Source organism: Metopolophium dirhodum, chromosome 7, assembly GCF_019925205.1.
Source record: "Metopolophium dirhodum isolate CAU chromosome 7, ASM1992520v1, whole genome shotgun sequence".
NCBI classification, from domain to species: domain Eukaryota; kingdom Metazoa; phylum Arthropoda; class Insecta; order Hemiptera; family Aphididae; genus Metopolophium; species Metopolophium dirhodum.
Genome location: NC_083566.1, coordinates 29502825 through 29530380, shown reverse-complemented (window position 1 = coordinate 29530380; position 27556 = coordinate 29502825). Strand labels below are relative to the sequence as shown.

Sequence of the window (27556 nt, the reverse complement as noted above, 5' to 3'; positions counted from 1 at the left end):
TCCAGTGATAAACGGTGAGAAAGCAACGTTCAATACACCCACATTTGCGAAAAAACGAGAGCGAACACTCGACATGCTCATCAAAGACCTGTACTCAGACTACATGTCGGATTCTAGTAAAGTGGTAAGTTTTTGATAAATCTACTATAATAAATATTATGTACCCATGTGAAATGTTAGGTTATATTATTTAAATAATGAGTATTCAGTATAATATTATATGACAATCGATATACGAGTGTGCATACCACGTGTGTGTTTTGTAATGTCTTCGTGTAAATGGTACAGACTTAGATTATTTCTGCAGCTGAGGAATGGTTTATAACAGTCATTCCCGATCGATTACAGACATAACCATTACTATATTAGTTTTGGTGTTTGAACATTTAATACAAGGATCTTAATATATTGTTACAATGACATTTGAAAAATATTAAAAATCTAGTCACAATTTTTTTTTTATAATCATTTAAAGTTCAAATCTTGACAAAAATCACGAAAATGTGCAAATTATTTTGACTAAGAAATTCATAAAATTTTTTTTTTCAATTCTAAGATTTTACATTGTATTATAAGCAGGGCTCGGAACTTAAAGCATTTGTTTATTATTATGGATTAACTTAAAATGTAGCAGAGTGCAAGGAAGTGTATGTCGTGTTACGACACGTTCAATTATAAAATTTTTTACCAGTTTTTCTACTTTTTTATGGTTTTTTACTGCAAAGTTGTTTTTGATAGAATTAAAATTAAATCATTTAATGCAATAATGATAGTAAGATTTAATTAATTAAATTTTTTTTTCAATTATTTGTAAATATCGTTTACATTTTAACTTTCGGAAAATCCCTCAAAAAAATTATAAATAATAATGCAAATTGTCTCGACAGTGATAATTAATTTTTTTTATAATATGAAGATTTATTTATTTTTTTTTTGAATTTTTAGTTAGAAACTTTTCCTAATCATTATTTTTAGCACAGTTGTACAAATTATGTCTATAGTACCTACTTCATAATGTAAAAAAAAAGTTTTTTTTTTTTGATGAAATATTTTTGCTTGAATTTAAGTTTTTTAAATGCTTATTTGAGTGCTTATAATGATATTTTCAAGCGCTTATTTTAATGATTTTAAGTGCTATAAGTCCCGAGCCCTGATTATAAGATTCCTCATAAGTTTGTCTACCTAAGGTTTCTATATGATTATAAATTATAATTAATAACAGGCTCATCATAAACAGAATAGATAGGGAAGGGTTCAATCCTTCGAAATATTTTAAAAATATTTTTTTTTTTTTTCTTAACAAGGCTATTTATGGTTAATTTGAAATTTAATTTAGTTATATACACACGCCTCCCTCTTAGAATTAATTTCTGTATACATGCTTGGTTTATAATTTATATAAATAATAGTTAGGTATATACTTCGGTAATAAGTTGGTGCTGTTTTACCATACTCATTCCCTTGAATTCTGTCGTGGAAATAAATACTTCAACAATTGCACCATATCCACCTAAAAATATTTTAAATAAGCTTATATAACTTAAATTATAAATGTAAAATATTATTATAAAATAAATCGATTTCTTATAGGTAATTACGTAATTATTGAGGGATAGATATTAAATAGTAAAATAGGCATTGCTTAGATTTAAAAAAAATACAAATGATTGAAACTGATAATACATCTTCTTTAAATCTTACATATAAGTAATCATATTAATACATACTAATACCTATAATTATTCTAATATCAAAACATTTTTTGTTACCAAAAATGTGTATCACATAATATACTATAGGTAGGTAATTAATAAAAAAAAAATTTATATTAATAACATAAGCACCTAAACTTAAAACTCGTTGTACCTTGAAATTAAATGGGTGGTGGGGGGTTATGTTGGACACAGCTCGGTATACGAGAAACACACACATAGCTCCATCCATTGTATATGATCTAAAATAACTTCATACGATATTGCATTTTTAAGATTAAGATTATTTATCGTCAACCGAACAGATAACAAAAAATGGTTTTTTATATAAAATCTATTATTAACTATAATAATGATGTTGTCGTTTAGGCCCCATAAAGTAAAATCCTATGGTGCTTATGCTAACATTTAAAACTAAATGTCGCTTATTCCCTATTTATACACATACCTGTTAATTAATTTACATTTTTCGGCGCTTATGTCTAAATCTAAATTTTCGTTTTATATTGTAAATAATAATCGTATCGATAAATGAGTAAGAGCTATCGATAGAGAATGACGTCGCTTATGCCCTAATAACAAAAAGTCGATTTCATAAAAAATGTCGCTTAAGCCCTTTTGCATTGTCGCCATCAATATATACTTCTTTAACAATAACAAAAGGTTTATATAATAAAGTTTCACACAAAAATTACATATTTTGTCTATCCACTATGGCTATGATGTAGCTAAAACAAAACAAAAAAAATATATAATAAGTTTGAGAAACTACTCGATATTTTCCACTTTGAAGAAAATTTATAAATATGTATTAATAAGTAGATAACCATTAATTGTATATATACCTACCTAGTGGGAATTATGTAATTTTTGCATTTTATTCGGTTTTATGGTTAAAATTAAAGTGTTATGCAAAGTCGGTTAGAAAATAAAAATATCTGTACCCAGCCCAAAAAAATACTTATGTTAAAATAAACTACAAATATACAATACTATATTCTAACATTATTTTACAATCGATATAGGTATCAAATATAAATATTATATTCTAATCATTAAATCTTATGTCATAAATGAAGTGTTTAAATTTGACATAGTTATTATTTATTAGTAGAGCGCGGATTTTTATGCACTAAAAAGTATCAAAATATGCCATATAATATGCAGTAAAAATCATGAAAATATGCAAAAAATATGCAGTAAAAATCATGAAAATATGCAAAAATATGCAGTAAAAATCATGAAATTCATTTTTTTTATTTATTTAAAATTTTACAAATTAAACTTCTTATAACAATTAATTACTTAAATACTAAAATATTAAATACTTATATAAATTTCTCTTTAAATTTTTTTAATTTTATTTACTATTAAAATGAATGATCAGATGCATTTCAAGTTTTTCTTCAGTGAAGCTGTGACGTTTATCAGTTAACATATTTTTAAATACTGAAAACGAACGTTCGACGTCAACCGAAGTTGTTGGGGCATATTTGAAGCAACTTATTATTTTCGGGTCTTGATAAACATCTTCGAGCTGAACGTTTTCGCCTGATAGTACTGCATTTATTTTTCGTAGAATTTCTAGACCTTTATTTTTATTGGAAAGCTCATTTAATTTTGTAGTAAGTGTTGCACCTTTTGGCCCAGGAATAGAATTAATTTTTTCTTTGATTTCGTCAATTATTGAAAAATATAAAAAATATAGAAAATAAATAAACAAAATTTATTTCTATTTGTATAAGTACTAAACTGTTTTTAAGTGTTGATCTACCTGAGACTTCCTCTCACAAAAAATAGATTTTCCACAAGGATTACAAAATACTACTTTTCCGTCTGTAGTGAAAACTTCGGTGTCTTGGTTTGCTGAAGAAATCCATCCTCGAATTTTGTTGCAAATTGAACTACTTATTTTCGGAATGTTAACAATTTACGGACAACGACAAACGATGAAACTGAATTTACTGAGTCGGTGGTATGTCGATAGTTGACTGATACAGCAAGAGGTATTAAATTTACGTCGTGCCCATAAAATGTATTTTAATTTTTCTACTTGACAAAATATTATTTTATACATTTTTTTAAATTTTTGCTTCAATATGCAATAAATATGCAATACATTTTGAATTTTGCGTAAATATGCAAAATTATGCAAAAACATTGAAATATGCAGAAATATGCAAAAAAAAATGTCACCATTTGCTTCAAATTATGATGATTCGTAGAGAATACTGACAAAAATCCAAAAATATTAAAAGGAAACAAATATGCAATTGCATAGAAATCCGCGCTCTACTTATTAGGTACTAAAAACAGATAAAATAATTTATAATCAAACACAAATTTCGCAAAAATAAAACAATAACAGTGACTAAAACTTATTCAACTCAGTTTTCACATTATGGATTACAATCCCATTGGTACTATTATATCTAGTAGCATAAGTATGTACGGAATATTTAATTAATGTCTTGTATTAAAACATAAACAGACATACATTTTTGTAATTCAAAGTATCCAAATTAGACAACAATTATTATAAATATTATTGCTAGGGTATAACCTTTTCTTGAAAATATAAATTTCAAAATTCTATTGGTTGTAACTTTTAATTTATTTACATCAATGTTATATGCGCTTCTCCATAAAGGCAACCACCATAGCTAATAATATATTGAACCAAGCTCACAAAAGTTACCACTTTAAGATTTTCAGGTGACAAAATATTACTATTGGTATACTAAAAATATAAAAAAACTTCCTTATAATATTGTAGATATGATCAATATGAATAATTATTCCATTTATTTAAATTTAAATAGGATTTGTTATAAATGGCAATTATAATAATGTATTTTTACCGTAGACATAAAAGGTTTTAATGGACATATTATTAAGAATCGCTAATTTAATAAAACTCGAATTAATTGAATGAGTTGATTTAGACAAAAGTATCAAGTCCGGACTTGTTATATTTATCTGCTTATATTTAGACCTTGATAAAATATGTATTATATGTCTCATTATAGGTGTCTAGTTGTAAGTGTGCTTAAAATTTAAGTATTGAAAACATGTTTAACAATGGTATAGACTTATAATATTTTTCCAAAAGAAAGTTACGACCCAAACTAACCCAAAGGACTTATAAAAATATTTAAAAAAAATTGGACATACAACTTTTGACCTCTCAGTCATTGTTGCTGTTAAATGCATATTATAATATATTAATTTTTTACAAAAATATTTTACAGAATTTTACTATTTTTTTTTTTTTTGAAAAGTTTTCTGTACAAAATCTTAATAATTTCCTTTTAGATAAAATACCTCGTAATGTCTTGAGTTACAAAATTATAAATTAATAAAATAAATATTTAAATAAATAAATTATTATTATTGAATGTCCTTAAAATCTCGTGATAATATTGTGATACTACAATACAAATAATATAGTCGATTGAAACTTTTTACTGCGCTATGACTTTGTGCGTCCATGAAAGTATAGTTGAAAATATATCCAATTTTAGAATGAGGTGATTACACCTTTATGCTTGGGCACTTAAAGTGGACCACTCGTCGGCATTTGTTGGTCATGTGATGTTATATTATTTTACGCGAGCGTTATCGACATGTCGGTCGGTCAAATTAGATATTTTCATTATAACCACTACGGTGAAATAACACCAAATATTGTATATAGACGTAGCAAAATTCGAGGAACGTTTCGACAGTTCACCATAGCGAATAAATTGCTAACGAACGCGTTGCTCCAGTGTTTATTATTTATAAAATATACGTATACCTATGTATATATATGTGTGTAATGTATGTACATAATAATATGTATTACGTTATTATAATTATTCGTTTATTGCAGTGATGGTACCAGGCATATGTAAATTTACAATATATATATATATATATTATAATAGTATTGTATTATATTTAGTTTTATTGAAACCAATAATAACTGCGTCATCGATGGACTCTTTTATGGTGTCTCCTCAATATACGCGACTCGCCGCACATACATAATAGGGTACCTATTGCAGAGACAGATTACACAATTGTTACCCTCTCGTTAAATTGTTTTTCCGTCCACGATTGAGTGTTTAAAAGCGTCATTTGTTTAACCAATATAGATATTTTAAACAAACATTTTTATTATAAATATAAAATATATTATTATAACCAACTGGTAAACATTCAAGTTCTTAATTAGGAATACGTTATTCGACAAACGATAGGTAACCAACGAATTATATAAAATTGTTTTTGCGCCACCAGCTAAAATAAAAATAAATTAATAAGGTCATGAATTAAAATTAGTAAAAATGGTGATACTTATGACATGTATATACGCCATAGTCGCCATATTATACGCCATAGTTCACGCGTGAATAACTCATAAGCTGGGAGTTTACAAACGTACAATTATCGACTATGTATAAATATTTACGATCAATAAAAAAAATAAATATATAAATAAATACAAATTACATTCTTGTAGACTGTCACAGAACACTTGTTTTAGTAATAAAATAATTATATTTTAATTAGGTAATGATTATAAAAAAATATTTAAATATACAGGCTAATATTATAATAGAATATTGTTGGTACATATTGTTTGATTGGGGTTTTACCATTTTATATTTATTTACTAAACTATCTTATTTTTAACTTTGACTATTATTGAATTATAATTTTCAAATATTGGTTTCATGCGCAGTTTACAATCCCATTTTCTACCGATACGATGATAAGAAGTGGGGCTCAGTTAACGTTATACCTTTTCAACCAAGACAATAATCCGATCGCAGTTAACATAAAAAAAGTCGTTTGGACACAATTTACTTATACCCATTTTTTCGGTTTAATCAATAATATATCACCGTAATTACCAAATTCAATTGGATTAATAGACATTGGATGCTCTATGGAGTATACTCCACCACACAATCTATATATATATATTCAATTGTATTCGATGTGTTTCAATTTTTATTACGAAAACGTACACAATATAGCGTGGTAAGTTTTACATACATAATACTATTATTATAAATTCTAGAGGACACAAGTATTAGGTACATGTTCTAAAATAATTAGGTAGTTTTCCATTTGTATCGTGAAAACTCAATCCTATCTAAAATATATATCGACAGAAATTGAAAGAAATTGTTCAAAGCCTTGAAGTTCTTAAAGGTGAAGTTTTGATTAATTTTCGAATTGGCTGAAGTTAACCCTCGAAGACCTACAACACTGGTAAATTGCTTCTATATAGTACGTACTTATTTGAACCATTATCAGCGCTAATTACAGCTTTAAATAAATAGGTTATCGTAATGTGGTGATTACATTTTAGTAATTTTACCATGCACAACCTACCAAAAACTAATGCACACATTCTTAGGCAATTTTTTTTCACAATTCCTTAGTATTACTTTTGCTCGATTAACACTTAGAAATCTGTTGTGCTCCATAGACCTAGCATACCGAATTGAGTATTTGAACTATACCCATAATATTATAAGGTTTTAATAGTACCCACGGCTATAGATAGTATGGTTGCCCATCGACCCACGATTCCCATACTTGAAAAGTGTCTACCGAAATGAATCTCTATAATCAGTATTAAAGTTAAATTAAACAGCTGGAGACTTAAGCACTAGCGCTTAAATGTCATAGTGGCTATCACAGAACTACAATTTACATTTGAAAGGTAATTGCATTTATAGTCACTACAACAAATAAGCGCTATTGCGTAAGTCTCCAGTTGTTTAATACTGATAATGGAGATTCATTTCGGTAGACACTTTTCTAGATTCGTTGGGCAACCATACTATCTTCAATCGTGATAGTACCTAACCAATTTGTAACGAAAATGTCAGCCTAGTACCTTGAGTATGTCGATTGGTTACCCAAATCCTTCAGTATGATGGATGGTAATACAACATTTCGAATTCTGGTTGCCAAGCTATAACGGGTGCTTGCCTATATAATATCATAATATATCATATTATGATATAGCCTCATATTTTAAATAGTATTGTATCTTATAGGTATTGTATTATCTAAGACGGATTTTTTTTTAATATTATATTTTATTTCCTTGTTGGACGTTGAGGTAATAATATTATTTCGAAACCGACACCGTCGGCGGCACACTATATAGCGTGATATCGTTGAATGCGTTTTTCCTGCTGATCGTATAATTTTCACGGGACGTGGGTAGAGCCCGTCTCGCCGTCGGCTATAAATACTCACCGGTGGATGAGAATAATATGTATATTGTATAATATTATGTAGGTGTAGTAACGCGATAACCGAACGACCGACCACGAACACAGCATGCGGGCGAAGACAACGCGATACGCATACGGTACATAATTATATTGGTGTAATATTGTTATGTATTATAAATTATAGTATTATATTTACGTAGAGGTAGGTTAACCACACGCTCTACCGAACGAACAGTGGTTATTATGATGATAATATTGTTCGATTCGTGTTGAGCAGCTGGCGTGTGATATAATATTATATATTGCACACCACAGAGACGGATTTTTCAAAATTTCCACTACTAGGCAACTTTTTTTTCCTCCCTCAGTGAAATTGTCTTGTGGTCCATGATTAACTTTTATAATTTTTTTTTTTTTAATTTAAATTCAATGATATTATAATTTAGACAATTATAATACAAACATTTAGTACAAGCTTAAGTATCTATAAGGTTATTCGTTTATGAGTTACATACATCAGAAAAATATAATAGATTTTGTCAAACAACCGGTTTTGCGTAAAAATTCCCGATATTCCTTATTTTTTTTTCTTATCAATTTCAAGAGAACTGGGCATTTTTACTTTTGAGTCCCCCCCCTCCTCTAAGTAGGTACCAATTAAGTCCAATTTTCTATCAGAAATCACCCGCAAAGTTGAAAACCTAAGCATTTTTACTGCCCAAAAATGTGATAATAGAAAAAAAAATCAAAACACACATATAATTATATAACTGTAAAATCAATACATTCATCGCTCCGCTCTAAAATAATGTATACTTGAAAGAAAGTAAGAAAATAATTTTATTGTGGGGGATGGAGTGGCCGAGCGTACTAAGGCGTCGGTTGCGACGCACACCGTCGCCGGTTCGAACTCGGCCATGGGTGGCATTTTTCTTCGGGCAGTCACGGTGTCCGGAGAGAGAGGCTGCCATCCGCCACCCGTGCATGGCAGATACCAGATACCTACTTTTATGCCCACTTTAAAGTTCTGCCAAAACAAACACACACGTGTTCAAAACTCACAGTACCCTCCCCCACAGTTCCACGGCTAATGAACTCAGTTGTCAAAGGCTCAACCTAAAAAAAAAAAACAAAAATTTTATTGCATTAAAAAAAAATGTTGTCAAAAAATTAACAATTAACCAATTAATTATTAGCATATATAGTGCGACAGTAAAAATTATTATTTATCCATTTTTAATCAATTTGATATAGGTACACCATCATATAAATACTGAATTCACTTTTTAACCTACCTACAAATTTAATATTTTACACTAACAGTTATTTCGTTAAAATAATTATTATGTATTAGTATTACGTTCTGCTTGTCATTCGTATAATATTATTATATAATAAATAAGTGGATTTCATCACAATATTATACAATAATAATATTATTATACAATACTGCGACTGTCAAATAAGAAAAAAAAATAAAGGCTTCTCTTTCGTAAAGTTAGAGACTCATATCTCTTCCGATAGCTATATGTGTTTTGTACTTTTGTAATAGGTATAGTTGTAAGAAATATCAAAACTATTGTCATATAATAATGTATTAAATACCTACTCATCACTAGTATAATAATGCACTTGAAATCTTGAACTGACGATATTTTGTATTATATTCCTTGGATTTTCCTTACCTACATCGATATGTTAAAGATTAAGCCTATAATAACGTAAATGGTTTTTAAATAAGAACATTTATCTACAAGATTTAAAAAAATTTTGCAATTATTAGTGAATATTATTTATAGGATTTTTTTTACGATCTTAAAAACTTCCATTGCACTCAATTTTTAGATTTACTACAATAAATCTAGACAAATAAATATAATATAAAAATACATTCATCGCTCCGCTCAGAATCTAAAAAATTGAATTGCTATTTATTTTTTTTAAATAATTGTACTAAATAACTTAATAATTTTTATGAGGTTGGTGATTGATTAATTATAATATGCTAGAGCTACATCTATGTCATTGTAATGTTCTCGACAGTTTGGTACCCACTATCGTAGTTCTAATAGCAGATAAGTGGCTGCCGAGATATTATAGTTGCGGGTCGCAGACAATTTGTTCGATGTTGTAGTCGTGGTTGATAATAAATAAAAGACAGTTGTGTTTTATTGTGAATTTTATTATATTGTTGATAATTTTTCTAAGTCCAAAATATGCTCGTACAGAGTGGCGTGAAGGTGCTTGCACTAATGGGTGGTAGTACACGTCTGAAAACAGGCCGATTCGGGCTCCCTTATATATGAAGTTCCCCGTACCCCCTGCCTATAGATACTGTATCTCGGCTCACGGATGTGATGTGTGTGACCAGCGTTCCGGCCCACGCATTTTATGACTTCCTTATATTTCTACGTATTGCTAAAAATGCTAATCTATGATTCAATTGAATAATCATTCTACTCTTTTATGTTTCTATATTGAACTTTGTCGCGTACCGCGTCGTAATTAAATTAACCATTTTATATTTTTATATTTGACTATTGTCGTACACAGGACTCCCCGAGTAATTATATTATTCAGTGAGCCTGTCTTCTCATACTAAACAGGAGGAAATCCTATTTCCGTTTCTAATATCCGATTTATGCCGAAGTACAGTATAGCTAATCTATAGTATAGTATAATTACTATTATATTACAATGGTGTTGTTAAGTAGTAACTGGCTTACTACATCATTCTCGTTAAAAAAAAATTAGTTAAACTATATCTATCGGTAATATACTATATTATAATATAACATAAGTGCATACAATATTCATCAAATCTTACACCGTATTTCAAATCGTAGTCTTTATTTGGAAATCCTCAATGATAATCGTCATTGCTCTATGATAACAAAAACAAATGTTTTCGTTTGAGACACTGCATTAGCGACTTTTTGCTGATAGATCGAGTTAAACGCGCAGTGGTAGCGCAAAGACGATTTTTTTAATGCCCCCGAGGTATTGAACATTTCGGCGATCGGGTACGAGGTGGTCGTGCACGATGGGGACGTAAGTAGTAGGACTATACATGTTTTATAGTTGTCACCGTGACGAAATATGTATTTGACGATGCGTGTTGAATCGCAAAAAAAGACGTGTTGAAAAAATGTACATTATACCGTGCCTCGAAAGCCAACGGTTATCGCGAACCATATCACACCCAAATGCTCATAATAATATTACAATATACAATACATTGGGACGTATCGAAAAAATATCGTAACGAAAATGCGTTTGTCGCAGGCAATGTTGAACAGACGGGCGTTCAGCGACGTGTTGCCGGACCCGCCGCGAAGCTCGCGGCGCAAAGAGGAGGCACGGCAGGTGGAGTTCGTACGGATCGGGCAGGCGCTCAAGCTGGACACCATCGTCAAAGGGGATGCGCCCACCAGCCTGGCCACCACGGGGCTGTTCAAGCGGGCGCCCTGGGAACCGCAGTGCTTCTACCCGGACTTTGGCCACGATATAGTGTGCGGCGACTCGTGGGCCGACACCCGGCTGGTCATCAGCACCGAGAACAGCGGCGTGTTCGTAATCGAAGGCAAGTGTAAACTGCGCAGTATATTGTAATAGTTGTGTTAGGTAATGCGTGCGCACACTTAACGATGATGTAGACGTCCGATCACACCATTGTTAACCACTAAAAATGGAAGAAATTCTCATTTTTTAATTGGCTACAGTATTAATTGTTCAATAATATAATATATTTTATATATTATAATATTATGACGTCACCGTCAATGATGCAACTCAGGCGGCAATAACGTAGATAATATTATCTTGCAATCTTGTAAAAATTTAATATTTAAATATTTTATCAATACATAGTTTACAATTATTATGACTAGAAAATTACCCTAATGTCTACTACTGCGGGCAGACAATATTGATAGTTTTGTTCAACAAAATATTTAAATTGGGTTAGACATTTAATACCTACGATGTTACACAGTCCCCAGAAAAATCGGTCAACTATATAATATAAGGTACAGCTACTATATAATGTACTATAATACCTATACGCTATGGTTTTATGCAACATGTTGGTAGGCGTGCTCGAGCAAAAATATTATAACTTATAAGTATACAACAAATAAGTTGTCCGTTATCTCGATTTATATATTATAATATTGTATATACTACTACTACTACTATAGGTATATTGTATATAGATTGTAAGTGAATGAATTACTCTCATTTTTTGTAGGTAATCATCTATTACTTTATTTTACATGGTTACATATAATTTACATTTATTAAGGTGCATTATTTTCTTTTAATTTTGTATTGCTCAAAGAGCTTACAATTTTTGGAATTTACTTAAAGACATATACGGTTGCACACCGGTTATTACTGCTACTGACTTTGAAATGGTTGGTCTTTGGTTCCGTGGAGATTGGTGCAAAATTATCTCATTGATAAAATCTCGTTGAATTTGGTCAACTCAAAAATAAACACAAGTCATATTTTATGGACACCGGTACAAATAGACGCTCTCGTCTTACGTTGTCGGGGATTTCTAGATTTAAAATATTTTTCGATTCGTTGATTCAACAAACTTGACGCCTTCACATTTGATCTTTCGACCCTCAGCACACATTACACCGCGACTTTTTGACAACGACTCGAATTGACGGTCATAATATTTAATAACTGGTACTCGCCCGGAAAACTTTCGAAGTACGGCGAGACGAATTGTTAAGACTGCGCTTAACGTTTTTTTTTTTCTTTTCAAAGAAAACCATTTATTCTATTAGCCGCCGGACTGCGTTTCATAATGTACACGAACGACGGCTCTCCGCCATAATATAGTCAGGTCTGCTACGTATAATATCTAATTGTGTCGCAAATGTCCCTCATCCTAATCATTACTTTGTTACAGTATACCGAGTAGTTGCGCGCATTATTACCCTACTCAAGAAATATATTTTTAAAATACCAGTGTATACTGCTGTGGGTGTACAACAACTTGTATTATAATGCGCATGCTGTACAGAGTGAATCAAAAGTCACCATCCGATTATCAATTTATATAGCTGAGCAACCGTAGATTATTGCAGATAAACGACCTATATACATGCCTTTGTAAAAATAAGATGGTCAAGTTTATTTGCATTGCTGACAAACTTGTATTGTGAGCGTTTGTATAAAATCGACGAACTGCCACCAGTTATTGTTGAGATGGATGAAAAAAAAAATACTATATAGACGCATGTGTCAGGTGGCCAGTGGGGTCATATTGAAAATGTTTAACACGAAATGTTACAATTTGATTATTTTAAGAACAATTTTTTTTCTTCACTCCATCACTGTATCTTCGTTTATAAAATGAATATACATTTTTAAAATTGGAAGAAGACGTATAAATCATCCTGTATTATATTATAATGGTGCAAAATCCGTCGAAATATGCAGAGGTCGACTTTATTTCGTTTATTGATGTCATTTTTATTTTATTATATTTTATTATACTTTCTTAGTTCATGTGTGCTGAAATCATCGGTCGTCTCGATTTCGTAAAAATATATTGTATGTTTTGTTTGTAATAATAAATTGATCCATGCAAATCAGTGGTTAAAATACGTGTACACAGTATAACTATAATACTATAATATTATACATATAACACGTATATCTGCTGAAAATTAATTAACATGAAAGTCGTGTAGTAAACCAATCGTGTAGTCCCTGCAGCTGTAGAAATGAGAATACATAGAGTGTAATATAATTATTAATATCGCAATAGTGCGGTACCTACGATACAGTGGCCTCGTATAATACAAGCCCGCAGGTGGCTACCAAAACATATTTTATAATTTCTATTTAGAATAAATTATACAAACCATACGTTATAAATCAAATAAACGGTACCTAACTCGTTGTTCACAATATATTACTTACATGAGTTATAAAATATTATCAGTCTTAATAGTTAATACCAAGACGTACGTAAAATGTATTTACGTATGACACAATGCGTCAATGCGTAACTAATAGGCAAGCGACCAACATATGGAAAAATTCGGCAGAATTTAGTTACTAATTATGAGCGTATAAGGTAATTGTTAATATATTTTAATTATATATCTACACCATATTATTTATATATTTCAAAATATATGTTAATAAATTGTGATTCGAGATTAATAATTAATTATTCTAAATGAAAATGTAAAAAAGACACTTGCAGATTCCGCAAATTTTACTAATTTTAATTGCACTAATTGCACTGGTGGGCAAATTACGAAAAAAAAGCACGGTTTTCATTTAAATTTATATCACTAATTTTCCGGTAGATAAACAAAGTTATTTATTTTCACATTAAACCATACGCGGTTATAATTGTGAGAAAGGAAAAATGTGTTGTAAATAAGTTCTCACACTTTTCCCTTCTGGGTGAAATAAAATATTATCGCAGCACAAAAATAATAATATATTTTGTATGTATATTGTATATGTATGTACATAAAATGTATATTGTATATATATATATATTGTATGAATAAATACAATATACGTGTATTATATTCACACTTTAGCAACTAGACCATTAGCGCACTGTATGGGGTAACTTTTGTTTTCGTTAAAGGGTCAATGAGGGTAAACATTGTCGGAACAGTGTGTGGCGTTGAATCGTTAAATGGCCCTGTGGCCGCCGGATGAATGAATCGAATCTGATAACCGTGTGACGTTACGGGGATTCGACACTCTACCCGCGCTGGTCGCTTACGACACACTCCGTGCGTCCGTCTATGCTTACGACGATATACAGGTTTTACAGTGGAAATAAATTTATGTGTCGTCTGTATTTGTTTGGACACGATAACGACTGAAGGCGTTTCGATTTGAGTTATCGTGAATTTCGGAGAACCACGCCACGCGTCCGTCGGCTGCAGCTCGTTTGCAAACACATAATAATTTGTCGGTGTGCCAAACTTACGACGAACGATAAAAACCGTTTATTGCTATTATCGATTTATGTTTTCCCATATTACCGGCGCTATGCGTTCTGTACACATTGCACGCAATTACTAGACTTGGCCCGCAACGGTTGTGCTATGTAGTATATGTACATATTAATTATTGTGCATAGCGATTTTCGGAATTTCACGTGTAACTACTTTACTAGCTATATAGACGAGTTGGACATTAAAGTCGGCGATCGACTAACTATACGACACAACATACTGACAATCAGCTAACACACATTATGGTATAGAAACATATAAATGATTTTGAAAATATTTTTTTTACATAATATTTTTTAATTCATTACAAAACAACATTTTTGTTTCTATATTCTTACAATGTTTATATTGTTATATTATGTTATTTTTACTTTTTTAAAATATAACATACACTTTTAATTTCATATTCCACAGCATATTATTTTTTGTATAATTTGATTAGTGCTGACGAGTGGATTGGAATAGCACAAGAATACCCTGTGAAGTGTTCACTCAAATACTCATAAGTGATAAATAATTAACATCTCGTGTTGAAATACATGATTTTTAAATTAAAATTAAAATTCTTAGTAAAATATTATAAACACATAATTAAAAAATGTATGTCGTCATTGATAAAAATTAAAAACTAACGATAGGGGTACCGAATAAAAAATATTTTTTCTAAACCATTGTTTTGTCATAGATTCAAATTATTTTCAAAAAACGTTTATACTTTTTAAGTTAGAAGGTGTACTGTTCAAAAAAATGTTTGAATAATGTATAATACCAAATTCTTCTCTTTGACAGTAACAGCAAAAAATAAATAAAACTGTACACGTAATGTTAACATGTTACGGGCAAAATTCAAAATCGTGCAACTTCATTTGGAAAAAACCGTAGCCACTGTACGTTTTATTCATTTTAATATTTGGCCTAGCATTTACCTAAAACTACGACAAGTGTAATACAATTATAAATATGAAGACGCAGAATTCATCGACTATCAATAAAAACCAATTTATCTGTTCTATGCGGGTGAATCTCTTTTGTAACTATGAAATAATTTTATTTAAACGAACGTGTTTTCAAAACTTGAAGATATTCGCCGATCTGCAACACTACATCCGTAATGTCGTCTGGTCAAATACTATTCTTAGGAATAACTGTAAAATAAGTCTCCGTGATGATATTTTGATACTTCTATACCTACTTATAAATTTGTATATTATTATTATTGTGATATACATGAACAATTTATTTGTAGGTATAAGTCAGATGTATATAAATGGTATCAAAAGTTAATAATAGGTACTCTAATGTGACGGGTTGCATGCAAATATATTAATTTAATTGTTCAATAAAAATTAATGGACCAATCGGTGGCCACTAAAACATGTTTAAGGGGCAATTAACTCACTATTGAATCATTAAATGTTTAGTGATTGTTCATACTACCCGATATTAGCGATACAGGAAAAATAGGAACTCAATACCGCGGTGTAGCTAAATTGCCTATCCAAAAAGCCGTGTTATCAAATGTTTAGGATCGACATAATATTCTATATTATTACAAACTATTTAATTAGTTAAATAAGTTAAATATATTATTAAACATTTTCCATTTTTCTGTTATGCAATACAATATCTGTTAAAACTTTCTCAAAATCGTTACAACCATTGTTCGGTCTTTCCTGGACATACAGACATGTAGACAACCAAACGTATATGTGCGCGTTTCGTGGAATATTATATTAATTAATAGTGTCGAATTCACATCAAATTCAATTTAAATAATATTTATATTTATGATACACGAGATAAAATATTTACTGCTTTGAAGTTACCATGAAAATGTCGGGTCTCTAGCTATCGTAGTTATTAGTTTATGTACGTTGATTAATCAGTCAGTGCATATTCTATTATAATAATATATAATAATTTAAAATACATTATATTACTATCATACTTTTACGATACCAGGAATAAACGAGGTGCACAATCATAAAATTTAATTAAATTTATGTTATAAAATCAAAATTGAAACGATGCCATAATATTAAATAATAAAAGCTGTATATATATATATATTATTATTTTGTTATAAAGGTAGTAAAACAAAAACAACTGTTTTACATTATGGCCCAAAAAACTCACTCCTGGTTGAATAATTTTTAGTACAAGCAATCATTAAACTTTAAAGTTTAGCCTTTAAATCATATTTAGAAATACTATTAAGACTTGAATACCATAAATTACTATAATGTAAATGTATTTACATGTATCGAATCATTGAAGCAACTACTGTTGAGTCAGACATTGAAAAACACGAGGAAACCAATTTAAACAATAATAAATGTAACTAACAGTTTCATACAAAAGTGAATCTATGTATCTATATATGTATATATCCTTCAGTATAAAGCGTTTTATTGATACATAATAATGTAGTGTAAGTCTTACACTGTAAGATTATATATTTTTAAAGTCTTATTAGTAACTATAACCAACGCGTCTTACAGTTTAACAGTAAATTATTCACAGAAGTTAACCGTTAGCTTGGGTTTTTGTTTTGTTTACTTATTACTGGTCGTATGTTAAATTAATCCGTCCACAACTGCCGATGAACTAATAAACACTACTGTTTAATTATTTTACATTTCATCCGAGGCTAAGACTTCTTACGACTGCGGAGACGTTGAATTCAAAGAAGAATAATAATATGCTTTTAATATTCACTTTTTTTTTTGTCTTTTTCTCATCCCTATCCATTGGCTAGTAAATCTAGTAGGCAATTCAACAAATACGATTTTACAATATTTTGTAATTCATAATGGACATTGAAATACTTGTTCATTCAACCGTGTTACGACTTACGAGTGTATTGTTATAATGACATTAGTATTATTATTTACGTACAAATAACACAAGTGATTTAATACAATCGCGTGTATTTTTATAACATGTTTTGCGTAAGTATAACAAAATCATTAAGGGGGGACGAGGTGGCCGAGCGGTCTAACGCGTCGACTGCGGCGCTGGCAGTCGCGGGTTCGACTCCCGGCCACTGGGCGGCATTTTTCTTCGGGCAAGTCACGGTGTCCGGAGAACAAGTGCCGCCATCCCCCCACCCCGGGGCACGGCAGAAACCTACGGGTGCCCCATTAGAAATTCTGCCAAACACAACACACACGTGTACCAACCTACCCAATATAAAACCTACCAAACCTACCCAATATAAAACCTACAGTACCCTCCCCACACCCAATGGCCTATGTTGCCGCGGGTTACTCAATAAAAAAAAAAAAAAAAAAAAAAAAAAATCATTAAGTTTTCTCAACATTATGGGAGACATAATATTTATTTTTAGTAAAGTTTTTACTGAGAAGTATACTGTGGCGTTATTTTATCAATGGTATTTTATATATTTGTAATTGTAACAAAGTGTTAGTAATACATTATTTTTAGCTTCTCGACGTATATACTACCTATTTAATCTATATTTTGTTATAAGAAAACACGGCGGCCCGCCCTTCAGTTTATTATATAGATATAATATATATATATATATTATAATATTATATATATTAATCTCTGTCCACTTTTCGAACAAGTGGTTCAAGGGTGAACGAGCTGAGTGGGCTGTCATTAAATGGATGATAATAAATTATACTGGTGAAGACACTTCCTTCTCCTACCCATAAATATCAACCAAGTGTCTCTAGCCTAAATCACTCGTTCAAAAATAAATAGCGATACATCAAAAGATAAGATCGGCTCTCTCTCGTCCTCACCAAAACCATATCTTAAATATTGTTATTTTTTCCATGTAGTATATTATAAAAAAAGTTTATGTATTGAAAAATTGAGCAGCTAAGTCCCCTGTTTGTCTTATACCTGCAGCTATATTAAAAACTTTCTTAATTTTTATTTCTAATATTACAGTTTAAAATTTCAATTTTTTTTCTCATGTAAACCTTAATTTAACAAGAATCTTTTAAGTTTTTATCCTCAAAACCCTTGTTCGTTTAGAAAACTTTATAAAAATAAAGTGTTTTTCAATTTTGTGAAATGTATATTTTTGATTAGATTATAAGATATTAATTTAATAATTTGAGAAAAAAATATTATTATTATTATTATATTAATAAATACTTTAAAATTAATTTAACTTTATTTTATATTGTATACATATCACAGTAATATGACTTTAATAAAGATTCAATTTTTTTTTTTTTTACTACCTACCGATGTAAAAGTAAATTTTTGTTTTATAATAAATTAATAAACAAAATTATAGTAGGTAGTTACTTTTTTACTTTATGATATTACAGTTGACAATAATAATTACAAAAACTTATTTTTATTTAGTATTTAATTGCATAATTCAATATTATTAGGTTAATAAGGCGTGAGAAACATCAACATTTTGATAAGTACCATCATACTATTAAGCGTGAGTGTATTTTCTATACGAAAGTTATTTTCTTATTTAATTGTACCGCAAATAACATTAAAATATAAAATATATTTATTTAATAAATGTATTGTTTAGTGTCAGATGATTTCATGGCTTTTTACACAGAGGTTTAAGATAGAGTTATTATCATATTATTATTTTTTATATGATCAAATATTATGACTTCTGAGTTAGATATATTTCGTTATAATTGAGTTCATAGATTAGGTATTACGTATAAGTAAAATATTGAACGTTTGTAACTCGAATGTTTATGCCGGATAACTTGATTAATAATATGGTCAAAATAGTTTCGACATCAATTAATTTCACATGATTGAATGTTCGCGTTCAGATTTTGATTACAAACATTTTACTCCGACATTGTTATTGTGTATTTATGAAATTTCAGAAACAGTACAACTAAAACATAATTGAGGAAAACAAACGTATATGATAATATGCCAGCGGCCCACACGTATCAAAATTATTTTTTAGGTCAAAAGCTCAAGTTATATACGTGTCAGATATGTTTGATTCGAAAAACAATAGAAACAAAATAAGTGATAATATGATTTGTGCAACAATTTAATCATTTATAATAATTTTGTATTGCAATGCGTGACAATGAAAATTTACTTCGATGACGAAAATGCATTCGTTTTCTTTAATACAATAGTTGGTGTTATTGTTGAAAGGTAAAACGTATTATTCGGTGTTTATTTGTTGTATGATATTTAGAAATATAACTTAAACTAAAACCAATTACTCTTGATTTCATTATTCAACACAAAAGAAAATAAAGGTTTCTGAAATATATTTTTAGAATATTTCGTTTTAAATTACCGAAATCATAACGGAAGATGTTTTTTTTATCGCAGAATAAAAGCATTTGGTAGTGGTTTCAACATAAAATTAATTAAAAATATTTCGTTTAAATTTGAATTTATTTTATTTGTATATAAGTTATTATTCTCCCACTGTAACCACATACAACAATGGCTGTAAATTGAATTATTAATTTATTGGAAATTCGGTAGAAGTTATTGTTTTCTCGACTAAATATTATATAATTTATACAATTTATACAAAAATACCTCTATATACGTTTTAAAAATCTACCAAATTTATACTAGCCTTTAACTCTTTTAAATACAAATCCTATTACAACTGCGAGCCATTGTATCACCTTTAATTTTAATGGTTTATGACTGCGCGAATTCGATTTTCTCTGGTAGTCCGGCGGATCTGAGTGCCGCGGGAATTAAGTTTATTTAATTATATATCATTAAACCTCACTCCTATATATACATTAATACATTATAGAATTATACGCTATCGATCTACTTATGTCTGCAAAACTGTTCTGCGCTAAACGCATATGAACCTTTCTTCGAAGTGCACAGTGTACGCACTGACCTATCTATATTCCTACTTACATTCTGTGGTTTTCATGACGCACACAAATTATACATAATATTATGGCACCACTAAAAACTGGTCATCGGTCGTTAAACAAAAATGTTCTAGATTCTGACAATATATAAGTAGATATTGATTATTATTCGCGTGTTTGATCTGCAATCCATAACATTTGCATTTCTTTTATATCGGTCCGCAGACAGCGTGTCCCAGAGGCAAATCTTCGACAAGACGATACAAGCCAACCAGTTGAACATCGTGGAAGCCCACGGTATCCTTCTGTTCAGGACCGAAAAAGGTTCGTATGTGTATTATTATAGTAGTGAGTGGTGACGATGACGACCGACGAGTAGCTCTGTCCTTTCGAAAACGCGTCGCGTTATCACCGGTCGGATAATGTCGTCGTCGTTTACGGTTGTTAAACTTTGTTTTGTTATACGGTTGCAGGGCGCGACAGCAAGATATACGTGTTCAGACTGTCTGAGTTCGATGCGGACATGCAGACGGAAGTAAAAAGCAAACCGGACCTCAAAGATCATAAACTAGAACGCACGAGGGGCTGCAGTATGTACGCGATTAGTAAGCCCGGTGGTTCGAGGCTCAAAATGGTAATAACGCCTATTATTATTATTATTATTATTGTTTTACTGCGACATTTCGTTTACAAGACAACATCTTATTCGATTTTAGTTTTAAGGATCTAATAGCTGGTATAAAATACTTTAAATAGATATTAGATTTTTTCAGGATTTAAATATTATGTGAGGTTCACCTAAAAGTTAAAAGTGAAAAAGCATATAATATAAATGATACATTTTTATTATTTCATTTAAAAAACACCCTGTACGCTGCAGTACAGTAATTGTACCTATACAATATATTCAGTATACAGTATATTTAGTACAAGGTAAAAAACTCGTCTTCCATATAATGAAACACAACAACATATTTTATTTGGAGCGATATATAATAACGCGTAAATGCGTAAAGATACACAGACCGCTAACGTATAAACACAAATGATAATAATAATGATAATAGTGTAAGTTTAGTTTTTGCGAGTATTTAACATTGTACGATCAAATTGCAGTGATGGACAGGGTTACCGTAAAATCGGTGAACCGCGTTCGCCATAACTCATAAGGTACATACACTGTGTAATAGTAGTTATTTCTATAGCTATAATGCATATTATAATACGCATTTATTTTTTCGGCGGAATTAATCTCTGCGGCAGAAGCGAAAACAACAACGGTTTTAATATTTATGTTGGTTAATTAAAAGTAAACATTTTTTGTTTATACCCAAACTGTATTATACACGCATTAATATACGACCACTATTAATAGTGTAGGGGTAGGGTGTTTTACCGCGTTAACCGTACACTGCAGGTTGAACTGTAGGGAAAATTCCACTGGACCATAGGCACAAGAGGGGGCTACGGTGCACTTAGTATCCTCAAATATTTTATAAGCCCCCCCATTCCCAAATAACTTGATTGATAATGTACTTATAGTAATGTATTCATTCGTATAATGCGATGAATAAAAAAATGGCTACAGGATTGCATGACACATGAACGATTTTCAAACTTATAATCACTGTTAAATATAGAAAAAGATTTTAAAAATCAATTAAAAACTGAAGATATATTATTAATACGTTTGCAACTGAAGACAGGATAATAATTGCTTTAATATAGATAGTTACTTATTCATTATTAATCATATATATTATTTCTGATGTCAACATCCCTTTTTCTCAACGAATACTGCACCATATTCAATAATTCGCACACCAATATAATATGTGTATATACATAATAAACGTCTTATAATAATTATTAAACACTATATACACACGTTCGACCGTACTATATAATATCTAAGCCAGCGGTTCCCAACCTGGGGGTAATTACCCCCTAAGGGGTAAAAACACGATTTTTTGAGGGGTAAAAGTTAAATTATTTATTTTTATTTTAAGTACTCATTTTAAGTTTACTCATGTAAATGATCATTATTTTTTTTATTACTCAACCTTTTTTTGATAGGGAGGGGTATTTGTTAATATCTAACCTGACTTATGGGTAATAGTCTCAAAAAGGTTGGGAACCACTGATCTAAGCAGACATGTGGCATGCCTCGTGTTGCAAGGACGGTCCCGAGTTTGAGATCTGCGTCTCCGTTTTTAAATCTCCCCGGTTTCTGTACCACGTCCATTCATCACAACTTCGATGACAAATACAACTTTTAAATCGTCAAGATGCACGTAAGCGGTCGTGGATAACTAAACCTTGTTTGGAGTGTGTAACTCGGCATTATTATAGTTTACATAAAATATACAGACCGTGCAAACTTCTTATCCCGTTGCGTGACCAATGCTGTTCACTAAAAAGTACGTATATACACATTAAACTGCACGACATCGACGTTACAGCAAGTGACTACAATCACTTAATTATTGTGGTGTTGAGTGCGGGTGGTGGTAGGCGGAGAGAGAAGTCGAGAAAAGTTTATACACCGTGAATTTCGGCCTTCGGACGCCGATGTTGCTCGTATATTGCCAGCATCACGTATTATGATATATGGTTCAGGTACATAATTATCGTATATCATAGGCCGGTTTGATAGGTAGGTAGGTGGACGGGTGGTACTCATCTGATATAATTTAATATATATATGTATGTGTCTAAACCGCCATGGTAACGACCCGCCGCGTTTTCAACTCGAACTATCGCCACCATACCTGGTAGGTGGTCCTTGTAATATTTCGGTTTTCTGCTCGACAGGTAATCTGTGTGAACCGAAAACTGACGCTGATGCAGTGGAAACACTCGGCCGCCTGGACAGCTTGGTGCCCGGCCAGCGACACGGACACGGTCGAAGGGTTCATGTATCTGAGGGTAAATATAATATTGTTATGCATAATACACGTATAAATACAGGTATGGTACTACTGATAATATAGTCGGGACTCGGGTGTTCGGAAAATAACAACAATAAGTCAAACAAACTAATTTATATTAAATGTTGTACGGGTTAATTCGTTTTACGTCTTATCTTTATTCAAATATATTTTACTAATCATTGACATTTATGTAGAAGTGAAGTTCGTTAGTTAACGAGCACGAAGTTGTGATCAAAATTAATTCGGAAAGCAAACTTCACAGTTCACACTAGCTCTCTATCTTTGTCCAATTCACTCGATATACATAATAATTGATAGCTAATATTCAACCATATTACACTTTACATTTGTACCTTTATAATTATAATTATAAGACTTTATTACAATTTACAGTTAATTAAAATTACAAAACCCTCCCCATTTTGAAAAATTCTGATAATGCCACTGCATTGTCTTGAAAGTCAGTGCTGCAACATCCGTACAAAGTCAACTTCCCTTGTCAAGAGCCTTCATGGCGTTGGCCCCAGGGATCTATTTATAATGCCATAATGAATAATTATATCCTATAGGGTAAATACTAAATATTATTAAGTATGATTAACGATTTTAAGTAAACCGGATTAAAACTTGATTTGATTTATATTTGTTGACACTTTTATTATAATATTATTATTAATAGATTCCGCAACACTTTTATTTTATTTCAAAGACTTTATTAAAATAATACAATATAGGTACTACCTACACTTATTTCGTAATTCAGTAATTGTGTTATTTTAATTGATAATATAAAAAAATAATATGGTTATGCATCATTCAGCATTCTGTAATTTTATAGTACCTATTTCTAGTTTTTAAATTGAACACGCACGCTTTCTTTTTCAGAAATTATTTGCTTCGTGTTTTCAACTGGTCGTGCTTAAAGGTTATTAATTTTTACAATTGTGGTATATCTTTGTAGACTTAATTAGGATTTTGTGACCGCCACAGGCACGGAAACAAAATAAAGCAATTTGAGTCCCATATCCGTATGTAATATGATATGGTGAGGCCTCGTACATTTTCAATTCACGACCTTATTAGGTGTCCCCAAAACTCTGCTAGTGGTATATTCCACATTGCCAGAATACGTGTAAATACTGAATACGATTAATTATACTATACAGCTCACTAAGCCAATATTTAAAGAGGTTTTCTGCGTCTAATTGAACACACTGTATAGCCCAATGGACATATACTTACTACGAGTTCACTAGAATAAAAACCTAATAAAAGGAGTAAAAATAAACTTGTAAGTAATTTTCAAAATAATCTGTAAGAACTAGAAATATATTGGAAATACATAAATGTTTTCTCATATATTTTAACCAGTTAAACAGTTTATTTACAAATATTGAAAAAAGATAGTCACATTTATTATAAGCCTTTGAAGATAAATTTATGAAATAAAATTGAATATTTACACATTTTAAACATTAAACAACGTTTATCCTTCAACGATTGTAGTTATTATGTTGTAATTCAAAATACATTTATTGTAGAAATTAGTTGTATACATAAAGGCATATACTAGTATTGTGTTTGTGTACATACAATAAATTTTTAAAAATATTCAGACTAATTTGAATCCATTTTACCATTCTACAGTACGTTGGTATTGACCAATTAGTTAAAAAAATTAATGAAAATATTTTATCATATAATACTATAATAATAAATAATATCAAATTTATACGCTGATATGCGATGAGTTTGTCATAAACTAGTTCAAATTCAACCCCTGCATTACTAATAGAAAAATAAAATACATACAGTTATATTAATATTATTGATTAGATTTTTCTGCACAATGGTTTGTGGTTTAGATTAATTTTACCCTCGATGGTTTTGTATAGGAACTAAATAGGTATTATGGAATGCTTTCACTGTTAGGGGCGAGTCATTGGGTAAGGCTGTTGAAGTTTGGTTATTCTACTTCTATAAGGGAGAAGAGGGCGGACACGCAGTGGATATTTAAAACAAAAAAAAAAAAAAAGGAGATCTGGCGTACTTGGATGATCGATAATACAACCATTATTGACATGTTTTACAGGAATTCCAAATCGCCGAACAGCCGTCGATCATCACGCTGATTGAGTCGGCCGTTGGTGGAAACTCGGACGCGTGCAGCATATGCGTCGGATACAAACATCAATTCGACATCATAACCGACGGATCGGGCACCGCCCGGCGGTTGTTCGCCGTCCAGGAGGGCACCAAAGCTCACCTGGTGTCGGCCACCGATCTCTACGAGGACGAGGAACCTGAGTTGCTGTTGTGCTATAACAGTAACGACTTTTTATTTCCATTCGTGAACACACATACACACACACACACACATACTTACACTTGGAAACGTATATTATATAGGACATAGGTAGTACAACGCCCGTTCTCGGTTAAAAATGTAATATATATACAATATACATACAGGTTATAGTATAGGTTTTTTATTCAGTTCGCATTATTTAGCTGTGTACACTACAGCCACCTCATCCAGAAAAAGTTTGAACGGCTCTGCCAGTACAATATGTCGATTTATATGGAAAAATTATACCCCCCAGTGTGCGTCATATTTTTCAATTTGAAAAAAAATAAAAAAAAAACTCGCTTAAACTTTATAATGATAAAATATAATTTATCGGTGGGCGTGCATTATTATATATCGGAGGTGCTGTATATAGCGTGTCAATTACCCGTCTCGCCTTCCGCACGGCAACAACACAGCTCGTCCTGATCATGTCACGCACACGCTACAGTAAAAAAAGCATCGATAAAACCAATAATATTATAGGCATGAATAGGATTATACTGCATTTTATAATATGCAGTATAATCAGTTTAACCGAATACGCTAATTTGTTCAGTCTAAATATTCTGGGGAATATCAAATAGTTTCCATGCAGAACGTATTGAAAATGCAGAGGTGTTCTACGAACAACTGTCCACTGTTGTTGTAATAATAATTAATAGTAGTCGTAGCCTGAAGGTACTCATTTAAACTTTAAAAGCTTATGAATAAAAATAAAACAATTCGATTTTCAATGTTCGATATTTTTTAAACCAACATTTTAGTAATAATCTGCTTTAGGCTACCATTTTTAAAAAAAATATATATACACCCACACATGCCTTTGTACGTATAAAAAATAGTACCTATATACATACATCATACATACATACATACATACATTCATACATATATGGAAGCACACACAAAAATTATCATACACTCGCATACGTCACGTATAAATTTAGATGAAATTACTCGTGTTTAAATTCATTACAGGTTCTGTATATGATCTATTCACGCTCGATTTCTTTCTAGTATATTAATGTTGGCTGTATAATGAGTTTATAATTAATATCGCTCTTCGTGTTTTACAGACACTTGTCATTTTCAAAAACTTAGCGAAACGAACAATACGACCGAATTTGATTTCCATTGGAATTCCATTCCGAAAGACATAGGTAATTATAATGAATCATTTTTGTGATGAACCGTACGTATAAGAGACCCGTTTAATTAAGCATTGCGGTTTGGGGTGTTGGTGAAAGATCAAACTTTACGAGACCGCAGAATCGTTTAGTCGAACGTCTGACGGTTTTATATTTTTTTTCATCCGTCTGACGTGACATTACACAGTTTTGTTTTAACGACAAGACAACAATTTTTTTTTTTACGTTTTATCAGCTACATAATATTATTATACATATTTTAAAAGTATGTTATAAGTACATATATTGAACGATCATATTATATACTATAGTACTCTACCTATC

At 30.8% G+C, this 27556-nt stretch overlaps 1 protein-coding gene across 4 annotated transcripts in view; it reads left to right on the top strand.

The window, feature by feature from the left end:
* Nucleotides 1-27556, top strand: part of LOC132948234 (GTPase-activating Rap/Ran-GAP domain-like protein 3) — a 385560-nt gene that overhangs the window by 353982 nt on the left and 4022 nt on the right. For all 4 annotated transcript variants that reach the window (XM_061018621.1, XM_061018622.1, XM_061018620.1 and 1 more), the window contains 7 exons: nt 6-124; nt 11243-11540; nt 21027-21125; nt 21275-21435; nt 23616-23729; nt 25827-26061; nt 27161-27244. In XM_061018621.1, coding sequence (XP_060874604.1) covers nt 6-124; nt 11243-11540; nt 21027-21125; nt 21275-21435; nt 23616-23729; nt 25827-26061; nt 27161-27244 — 1110 coding nt within the window. The remainder of the gene's footprint in view (nt 1-5; nt 125-11242; nt 11541-21026; nt 21126-21274; nt 21436-23615; nt 23730-25826; nt 26062-27160; nt 27245-27556) is intronic.